General features: G+C 38.2%; 1 protein-coding gene across 1 annotated transcript; it reads left to right on the top strand.

The window, feature by feature from the left end:
* The first annotated feature begins 4 nt into the window (after positions 1–4).
* Positions 5–10,254, top strand: cnep1r1 (CTD nuclear envelope phosphatase 1 regulatory subunit 1). The gene is made up of 6 exons (XM_072279604.1): positions 5–135; positions 235–306; positions 3,908–3,981; positions 4,820–4,929; positions 5,297–5,351; positions 8,970–10,254. The coding sequence occupies exons 1-6, from the start codon at positions 111–113 to the stop codon at positions 9,009–9,011; spliced, it is 378 nt and encodes a 125-aa protein (XP_072135705.1). The 5' UTR covers positions 5–110; the 3' UTR covers positions 9,012–10,254.
* Positions 10,255–11,336: the final 1,082 nt, after the last annotated feature.

Raw genomic sequence — 11,336 nt, 5'->3', positions numbered from 1 at the left:
CGAGCGACCAATCAGCCGTGGCGTCTGGGAACGAGGAGCGAGGCGAGAGCGGCAGCGGGGCGTGTGGAAGTCCGCGGCGGGCTGAGGGCTGTGAGCGGCCGATTCTGACCATGAACTCCCTGGAGCAAGCGGAAGGTAAGCTGGTGGCGCTCAGCAGGCGGCAAGCTCGGGCTGCGGTCACGTTGTTGCAGCGGAACAGGTGCGACTTGCGCTTGTTTTTTTTGTGTGTTGCAGACCTGAAAGCTTTCGAGAGGCGACTGACCGAGTACATCTCCTGCTTGCAGCCGGCGACCGGGCGGTGGCGAAGTGAGTGTCCGGGCTCGGGGAAGTGCTTGGTCCTGAAAGTGGGGTCCTGAAAGGGAGGTCACACTTCAAATATCTGGCTGTCCCTAGAACATACCCTGGGACCACAGCAATGGGACCCAGTCTGCCCTGTACTTTTTTTTATTATCTGTGTTAAACTGTCAAAGCCGTATCACCAGGTGAACACTGATCCTGTACAAGTAATTTGTTTTAATTAATGTACAACATCTGAAATACTAGGTCAGTAAGGCAACTGTAAAAAAACGCAAAGCATCAAAAAATTAAGAGGTTACAGTACATGTAACTAGGAGTCTGCAAACACGAGGAATTCTGCAGATGCTGGAAATTCAAGCAACACACATCAAAGTTGCTGGTGAACGCAGCAGGCCAGGCAGCATCTCTCAGATGCTGCCTGGCCTGCTGCGTTCACCAGCAACTTTGCTGTGTGTAACTAGGAGTCTGAATGTTTTTTTTATTGTCTATCGTTCTGTTGTGAATATGTTTTTTTGTGTGTGCGAGTTAACTGTATCAATATCGCTAATGATGTCTAAATGCATCACCAAGCGTTAAAGAATTGGTCGCTGTGTACATACATCTACTGATGCTTCTGGACACATCTTCAGTGATGTTCTTGGAATCATCGGGTGTTTCGGGTCTTTCAACATCATACACCCTCCTCCAGGTGACCCAGCCGGGGCTGATCAGACCCCAGTTTGTGTCCAGATGGCTAGCTACTTATGATTCCATGGCTCCCCTCTTTTGAGCCACAGCCATCTTGACAATCGCTAATAAATTATCCGATTTGAAGATGTCACTGTCGAAATTCTATTTCAGAATCAGGTTTATTATCATTGGCAAGTTGTGAAATTTATTATTTTTCGACGGCAGTACAGTGCCATTTAAAAGCAGTGCTTTAATTATTGCACAATTAGATTGGCATAATAAGTCATTCAAACACAGTTACTAGTTTCAAAAACTTCTCATGCAGATCATCACATTATAAAGCTACATTTACACTCATGAACATTTTCCTCACACCTACCCTTCTATTTGCATTCAGTATTTCCCGTCTGCAGTTTAATGTGGAATCTGGCTGCTGTGCCCAATGCAAGGACTTAAAAGCTAACTATAAGAATATAAATTTGTTCAATGTTAATATTTTAGACTGTACATATCAGGTGTTTTTTTTCAATTTTTATAAGTATTTGTATTTTAGTATTTTTTCTTTAAAGAAGTACAAAATTTGCCAGTGATTCAGAGAGAGAGAGCAATATAATCAGGAAGTACATAAAATAACAGAAATATTGATAAACAGAAGAAATGGAATTTCAGTGTAAATATGTGTAAGATCATCTGTTTTAGATCTGAGAAAGACAGAACACTGCCATTCACTTCATAACTGGGAAAGAGAGACTTTATCTCTACATTGTAATGATCAACAAATCAGAAAATATTAAAAAAAATAGAACGGGGGCTATTGTATGTAAGGAATACAAGGTAAAGGTAAATCTGCAGTTTTATGAATTTGACTGGCACCCAATCCAACAGCATCACTATCCAATCACAAACAAGAGAAAATCTGCAGATGCTGGAAATCCAAGCAACACACAAAAAATGCTAGAGGAACAGCAGGCATCAATGGAAAAGAGTACAGTTGGAGTTTCAGGAGTCCTGCCGAAGGGTTTCGGCCCACAATGTCAACTGTAGTCTTTTCCATAGATGCTGCTTGGCCTGCTGAGTTCCTCCAGCATGTTGTGTCTGTTGCCTGTCACTATGGGGGAAGTCCAGAACCAGAGGCCACAGTTTGAGAATAAGGGGTAGGCCATTTAAAACAGAGTTGAGGAAAAACTTTTTCACCCAGAGAGTTGTGGATCTGTGGAATGCTCTGCCTCAGAAGGCAGTGGAGGCCAATTCTCTGGATGCTTTCAAGAAAGAGTTAGATAGAGCTCTTAATGATAGAGGAGTCAAGGGATATGGGGAGAAGGCAGGAACGGGGTACTGATTGTGGATGATCAGTGAATGGCGGTGCTGGCTTGAAGTACCGAATGGCCTACTCCTGCGTCTATTGTCTATCCACATTGTGATGAAAAAGAAGGCTCATAGTTTTAAATAATGCATAAAAATAGATCTGGAGTACTGAGGGCCCCTTTGAGATCATCTTCTGTTGTCTTTGAAGTGAGTGCATTTACCAAAATTACTCCTGGATTCAAAGGAGTAAATTAAAGGGTAATTAACCTTGACTTATGTCCTAGAATGCATATGTTTGGAGTATCATTTAATTAAAGTTATCAAATTACAATGGGGAACTAATCAGAGATAAACTATTTAAACTGATTGACTGGATGGCATAATCTAAAAGGTAGATGTGTTTTTTTTTTCAGGAATAAATTTGGAAATCACTGTCATAGTGGCTATCAAAGATTAGAGGGGAATTTAGTGGAGAGCTTCTGATGAATTATCTCTCAATCTGTGAATTATCTCTTTTTATGTACACAAGAAAATTGTTTATAAGATCAGTCAGGACAGCATCAGTTTTATCAGACATATTAAAGACCTACTTACTCTGCACACATCTCCCACGAAGAAACTTGCATTTTTTTTGTTATCCCTGAATTGAGGCCTTGTGAAGTAAACTAAAACTTGATTACATACAATGTATATCTACACTGTTTCAAACAATGAACCTTCTTTTGAGTCATGTTAGAAATAGTATTGCATGATTCAAACTGGAACAAAACATTTGATTGCAATGTTGTGTTTTGGAGTAGGTACATCTTGCAGGTGGACGATGTGGATAGTGATGGTGTTGGATTGGGTGTTAGCCAAATCCAATGTTTGGATTTTGTCAAGTCTCTTGCATTTTGCAAGAACTGCATTCATCCGATCAATCGGAGATCATTGTTTCACATTCCTGGCATATTTTTGTGTTGGAATAGCTTTGGGAGGTTAGTCAAGACAGAGACTCGGATCTACTTTTGTAGACATGTAAAAACTATTAATGTGCAATTTTCCCCTTCCCTCCCCCACCCCCAACTATATACAACTATCAACAACACTTTCTAACACAATGGTAATATTGAGGGTAGACTAATAGAGCAGCACTTATAACACACACACAATGCTGGAGGAACTCCAAAGCCCAGGCAGCATCTATCGAAAAAGTACAGTCGATGTTTTGGGCCAAAAGTCCTGAAGGGTTTCAGCCCGAAATGTCGACAGTACTTTTTTCTATAGATGTTGCCTGGCCTGCTAAGTTCTTCCAGTATTTTGTGTGTGTTGCTTGGATTTCCAGCATCTGCAGATTTTCTCTTCTTAGAGCAGTGCTTAGCCAGAATTGAACAGCTTGGTTGGGATAGAATTACTACAGGCATGATGTTGTCAAAACACACTGACTTTATTGTATTCTGTGCTCTTGCTGTTGCCCTTTCCCTGATCACGTATGGACTGAATTGAATTCACTGAAAGCTGGACTCTAATATGTTTTGAGGTGTATTGAAATAGCTAATGCATATTTCTAAATTTACTCTCTTCATATACATTAATCATTTTTGTGAATCATTTCCATTTAAAATTCAGTAATTTGTATTCTACCCTTTACTTGCAGTGATTCTTATAGTAGTTTCAGTATGTACAGCCACAGGTGCTTGGAACTGGTTAATAGATCCTGAAACACAAAAGGTAATTTTAAGCTTTTACTTTTATATAATTCTCAAAACATTTTGTAGAGAGCAATTGCTTTCCTTTCCTACCATGCTTTAGTGAATTCATTATCAAAAAATGCAGGAAAGCTATTTTCTACCTAGCATTCCTGCATAACTGACACATGAATGGCTTAATGGTGAGGAGAATCTCTTCAAAAGTTGTAGCTGAATCCACCCAAAATGGACAAATTAAAATTCAAATAATTTTTATGAAATGCTATTATCAAAATATTGAGAGGTGATTGTTCAGGTTTTAAAAATACCAGTAACTTGTAGGTAACTCTGTTATGGCAGGATTGAGATTGCAAAGCTATGAACATTGATTTCAAACAGTCAGAATTTAGAAATTGCCTTGTGCTCAATGTCATGAAAATTTTAATGCCCTCATTATAAATTTGCAATTAGACTCAAGAAAATGTACCTATTTAGGGATTTGTATTTGAAATATGATTCTAAACTGATGATCAAGCAATCTTCACATTTTACTGGGCTTGAACCTGACAATTAACTTACTTACTGGCTGTTCCTATGATTAAGATTATGCAGTAAAGAATTAAAGCTGATTATTTCAAAGAAAATTTGCAACCAGACAGTTATTCCACTTGAGTCTTATTGTAAAACATTTTGAAAGCTCAGTCTTTCTCTTTCCAATCACAGCAAAATTTTAAAATGAAGTTAATATGTAGGTGAGTTGTTCTTCATTGATATTAATGTTGCTGACAATTCAGAAAATTGGAGTCTTTTTAACACACGTTAGTTAATTTTTATCTGCTCAAATAGTTTAAAATTATTCAGTTGTTTCTTTGTCATTTTAGGTATCATTTTTCACATCACTATGGAATCATCCATTCTTCACAATCAGCTGTATAACTCTAATTGGTTTGTTCTTTGCTGGAATACATAAAAGAGTGGTTGCACCGTCAATGTATCCTTTGTGTGAACTGTTCAAATTGTTAGTGATAAGATTTGCAGAAACAAGGAGGTGTTTGATATATGTAATTAAAACTTACCTTTTTAAATTGATTTTTTTGTGAAAATAAGCCTCATCTTTTTTGAGCATCAATATTTTGTAATATTAAGGGTGTGCAATTATTTAACCAATACAGAACATACTAGAAGTTAACAGTCTTTGTGGTTGTATTAATTAGATTTTACTATACTTTTGGATGAGTTGAGAACATTATCTGCAGTATTTGTACTTTTTGCATGGTACTTCCCAAGGAATGTGAACTATTCTGTAACTAACTAATTTTGATTGGAATTGTTATTTCTTTTACCACATTTGCTTTCAGCATTGCCGCAAGATGTCGAACTGTTTTGGCAGAATACAATATGTCTTGTGATGATGTGAGTATCTGTTTTCAGTTACAGAAAACCAAGAAAAAGTGCATAACTAATTCTTGGATTTTAAATGTTGTTCTAAATCAAGTACAGCTATCCACGAGTAATGAATGGGTTCCATTTTCACAGATGTCCATCAGTTGCTTCTGTCTTTATGTGAAAAAATACACAAATTCTCAATTTGGTATGCATAGCTATGGTACCAGCCTTCTGAGTTTTGCGGAAATGTGCCTAAACTGATGCTTATAACGAATTAGACACTGATTAGAAAATCACTTAAGCAACAGGTGAATGACTGAAAATTGGAATTAGAAGTATTGCAGCTTTTCAACACTATATCAGATCATGATTTATGCTTTTGCATCATCCCCTTTTGTAAATGATCCCACCATATCCTCTGATTTCCCCTAATATCAGTAAAAATATCTTTCTGATCTTGCATAGACTCTATGAATGAGAAACAAAAGCCATCTTGGGTGGAGAGTTTTGCAGAATTCTCATTCCCTGTTTAAAAACTATTGCCTCATCTTTCCCGTGAATGGCTGATCAATTACCCTGAGACCATTCCCTTATTTGTAGATTTTTCAGATAAAGTAAATGAGTTTCCTGCCATCCATTGTCAGATTCTCTCAGAATAGAAACATAGAAAACCTACAGCACTATACAGGCCCTTTGGCCCATAATGCTGTGCCGAACATCTACTTTAGAAATTACCTAGGGTTACCCATAGTCCTCTATTTTTCTAAGATCCATGTACCTATCCAAGAGCATCTTAAAAGGCCCTATTATATCTGTCTCCACCACCGTTGCCGGCAACCCATTCCATCCACTCACAACTCTCTGCATTAAAAAGAAACATACCTCTGATATGTCTGTACCTACTTCCAAACACCTTAAAACCGTGCCCTCTCGTGCTAGCCAATTCAGCCCTGGGAAAAAGCCTCTAACTATCCACACAATCAATGCCTCTAATCATCTTATACACCTCTATCAGGTCACCTGTCATCCTCGGTCGCTCCAAGGAGAAAAGGCCAGGTTCACTCAACCTATTCTCATAAAGCATGCTCGTCAATCCAGGCAACATCCTTGTAAGTCTCCTCTGCACCCTTTCCATAGCTTCCAGGTCCTTTCTGCAGTGAGGTGACCAGAACTGAGTACAGTACAGGTTTCCCCTGCCATCCGAAACTAGAGCGTTCCTATGAAACGGTTCGTAAGCCGGAATGTTGTAAAGTGAAGAAGCAATTACCATTTACTTATATGGGAAAAATTTGTGAGCATTCGCAGACCCAAAAAATAACCTACCAAATCATGCCAAATAACACATAAAACCTAAAATAACAGTAATATATAGTAAAAGCGGGAATGATGTGATAAATACACAGCCTATATAAAGTAGAAATACTTTTCTACAATCATTGCCGCACTGGCCACCATAGTGAAAATCTCACGCAAGCGCTCTTGGCAAAAACTCTCTCCAGTAACCTTTAAGCTATGAAGCTGCCAAATCATACCAAATAACACATAAAAATACACAGCCTATATAAAGTAGAAATAATGTATGTACAGTGTAGTATCACTTACCAGAATCGGGAAGACAGCGCCGAGCACACTGATGATGGTGCGTTAGGCTGAGTTGTTGGAGGTTGGGGTGGTGCAGTGGTCCCCGACCGATACTGATCCGCGAAGAATGCAGCGGTGTAGCGGTGGCTGGGACGCACCCAGCACATCTTTAAGAAAAAAGCCGAAATAAACAAGCTAATTAATTAGGTGCTGCCCGGCACGTAAATATCGGCCCAGTCCAAATCACCTCTGATCTGGGCCAATATTTACATGCCGGGCGGCACCTAATTAATTAGCTTGTTTATTTCGGCTTTTTTTTTTAAAAGGTGTGCTGGGTGCGTCCCGGCTACCACTGCATGCTTCGCAGTCCGGTATCGGTCTGCGGCCTGGAGGTTGGGGTGGTGGGATACTGGGGTGTCATCTCATCGTCGTCTGTTTCCATCAGGGCAGGCAGGTCATCTTCTTCTATGTCTGCCTGCCTCGATGTCAAAGGTCGAGGTTCGTTGTCTTCTGTGGCTTGAAAACCAACAGTATGCTTGACTGCTTAGCCTTGCGCATTTTTATGTCATACAGTTCTTTGTAAGCACTCAAACCATCCTGCAAATATGCCCTAAAGCTACGTACCCTTCCAAAATTAAAGTCATACTTTTCTTCAATCATTGCAGCGAAAATCTCACGCAGTTGCTTCACATTCAGTTCCTGGACGTCTTCACTTTCGGTCCGTTCGCTACTGCATTCAGTTTCGATTGTTATCCTTTCCTCTTCCAATTGCATCAGCTCTTCACCTATCAGTTCTTGGTCATGGAATGCCAAAACCTCTTCAACATCATCTTCGTCAACCTCCATAAGCCAAACTCACTTTGTCCTTACTTTGTTCACCACGATCGAAATGCTTAATTATGTCCAGTTTTATGCTAAGTGTAACACCCTTACGAGCTCTTTTAGGCTTTTCCGATACCTTAGAACTCACCTTGGTAACGGATGCTCAAAATAAATCGAGGTAAAGCACAGATGCTCACAGGCATGTGTTTAAGCAATGTCAGCTAGAATGCAGTTCCGGGGGAGGAGCTTGGCTGCTCGGGGTGCGCGCTGCCTTTTTTCGTAACAGTGAAAACACCTTCTGTTAGCGAAAACAGGTAACTAATGTAAGTCTTTCATAACAGTGAGGTTTCGTAAAGTGAACGTTCGAAAAGCAGGACACAGCTGTACTCCAAGTGGAGTATGACCAGGGTCCTCTATAGCTGTATCATTACCTTTCAGCTCTTGAACCTCTCAGAATCTTAAACATTGCTGAGATTACCTGTCAGTAGTTTAGTTCAAGTCATAGGAATTAAACTAGTAAATCAACAACTGCTGACTTTCCATAGTACTCCAAATGAACTTTTACCAAAGGCATGTACAATCTCAGCAAGACATTTTACTCTTGTACTCCTAATCCCTCAAAGAATTCCACTGTAGCATTGCTTTTTATATGATCTGTGATGTTTACTGTCTCTGTCACTTTATTGCAGGATAATAAGTCTGTTCCTTAGATTGAAGAAAGGAAGCAGTTTTATCCTTTCCTCTTGATGTTGTCTGTGTTGTGGTTTTTACGTAGATTTATTTTATTTCAAGTCCTGTGAAATCAGCACCCAAAAACTTAGCAAGCAACAACTGAATATTTGGTCATGTCTAGCAAGAGGAGCTTGAGACTCTAGCAAGAGTTGTTGGGTTCCATTCAAATAAGTTTAAAAAAATTAAATGAATCCACAAGTTTTTTTACATTTATTGTGGACAGTTTAAGCAACCTTTGAGTAAATATGACAGATATGCTTCTGGCATTTTCATGTGAGTGTAGCATCAGTTGATTTCAGACTTCTTTCATAAAGCTTTTTTTTACTGTATGATGACATAGACCTGCATTATCTAGGTATTGAGTCCAGGTCCTGTTTTAAATTTTCATTCTGCAGTAAATGTTATATATTTTTACAGTATATACTGTACAAGTGTATGGCACTTTTTTCTGGAAATCCAATTCATTGTTTTTCACTTTAATCATTTTTATCTTTTTTTTCCCCTTTCTAGACTGGGAAACTAATATTGAAGCCCAGACCTCATGTTCAATGACACCCTACTGACTCCAGTGAAAATACAATGTCTTTGTGAAAAGGTGAAAGTACCCTCAAATGCACAAATTCATGAAAGCAGTGCTTCTTCTGGGGTCAACATCAATATTTCAGCTCAAAGTTCCCTAGACAGAAAAATGCTCAGCAACAAAGGTGGATTTTATGAATCTAGCATTGCAGCTGGCAGGTAGTTTTAGGTAACTCGATAGAAAATTCTATTTGGGAAGTATTTAAATATTGCTTAGTCACTTTAATTTATTAAGAAGTTATAGATTTTTGTATCATTTATAAGTTGAATTGCTCATTTTATCACCGATATTCATATAATTAACATCAACGATGTAAAAGCTATGGACTGTTCTCACAGAGAATTGGGCTGAACTGTATCAGGAACTATTCTGATGTGATTGCTAAATTATTGTTGCACGCCTTTATGCTTCCAGTCTGTTGTTTTTGCTCTGCAGATATTTCTTTCATATAAGTTATGTGAATATTGCTTTTTATGTTTCATTATTATGATGTATTATGAAACATCAGACTTCTTATTCCATTCAGACTGGAGACAAATTATAAATGGACTACCAGTACTTTGGGTGGCTTTTTGATGTGTTAAATTGTGTAATATTCATAGGAAGAGACTAATGTTTGGCAAACTATTGCATATGAAGATTCAAATTTTACTTAATTGTGAAAAATTGTATAAAATAGGTAGAAATGAACTCTTTCATACTTGCATTTGTTCATTTTCTCTTGTTTTGCTATTCTAAAATGTGTGTTCTACAGTTACCACGTTGCATTTTAAATAACTTGAAGATATAAATTTTTACATTTTAAAAGCATCACAACTTTGTAAGACCATTTTGGCCCACGAGTTTTGTAGGCCTCTGTACATAGCAATAAACAATTTGTATGGAATTTTTTGGAAACATGTTGTGAGTAGTGTGAGTTGATCATGCATCTAATATGTCAGATACCAAGGGATAGGATTTGAATATTTTAAGATGTAAAATGGCAAGTAGCTTGCCTAATACTTTTGTGGAAAAGACAGACTTGTCTCCCATTGGGCATGAAGAATGGCATGCCACTTGCTCTAAAATGTTGACCTCTTACTTGGGATTTCATCAAAGGCACCTGATGTGAGATGTCTTACTAGACAAATTTCTTCAAAAAAGTAGATGTACCCTTTAGAAATATACTCTGAAGTTTGGGCATAATGAACAAAATTACTATTTTAAAGATTTGGGTAGCAGACATGATGTGACTGAAGACTAAATGCAAATAAAATTTGAGTTGTAACTAGACATTTGCAAAAGAAACTCTGGAGATTATTTATTTGGGATCTCAATTTTAAAAGGCAATGGTGAGACCAAGGATGACAATGAAATTTGTATACACGGATATGGAGTATATGCTCCTAGTAACTCTATCATTCTTAACGCTCTTACTAGAAAAAGATCTGAAGTATATAAGTACAATGATTGGTGTTGTGTCAAACATGCAAAGAATGTTGCATTAACTATGCTGTATTATTAATGAATCTGCTGATGTCAGCATAGTCTGATTCTGGTTATTGCAATTAATTTCAAGTTTCTGAAGGTCAGCAGGAAATAATTTTGCCATCTGTAGACTCTTACAGAAAAATGTTTACATAAGAACAAAGAGCTTGGTATGCAGTCATTTCCCTTCAATTCCCAAGTTATAAAAGTGGTTGTCAGTATTGTCTATTTCATGTCTGTGAAGTAGCAAAGTTATATTATACTTTTACTATCACTTGCGATTTATGCTGGCCACACCACCACTGGAGACCTGTTCATATGTTTAAATTTTAATTTAGTCTTTTTTTTTCACTACCAGAAAAGACTAACTTGTATGTTCATGTAGGCTGGAAGGATGAGTTGGAGCAGATGTTGAGGGTTATGCTACCATTGACCTCAGACCGACATGTAATCATTTAAGTATCATTCCCTCCCAAAGGTTAACAAGCAGCATTTCACTGTTATCAAACCAGCTGAGGTAGGAAGGACTTGTGAAATGGCAATTTTCTGAAGCGAGGCAACTAACAAAGGTGGGAGTATTGCTTGCGTTTCCTACAGTATTCCATGTAGTGCAGTATTTCCTATAGTTAGCTTTGAATTGGAAAGCACCTGGTTAATTTTTGTAGGTTCTCCTTTCAAAGCTATGCTCTGAAGACTGCTGATCCTAATCTTCAATAATGCAAACTCCAAGTATAAGGTACCTGAAGTCAGAATGGGCCCCAGACCAGTGATAGCTTCACTACCTGCAATGCCAGCCTGCCATCCCTATATCTGGCTGATGCAAATAAAAA

The sequence above is a fragment of the Mobula birostris genome, chromosome 15 (assembly GCF_030028105.1).
Source record: "Mobula birostris isolate sMobBir1 chromosome 15, sMobBir1.hap1, whole genome shotgun sequence".
Lineage (NCBI taxonomy): Eukaryota > Metazoa > Chordata > Chondrichthyes > Myliobatiformes > Myliobatidae > Mobula > Mobula birostris.
Note: the sequence above shows the minus strand (reverse complement) of the source record. Positions and strands in the feature narration are given on the sequence as shown.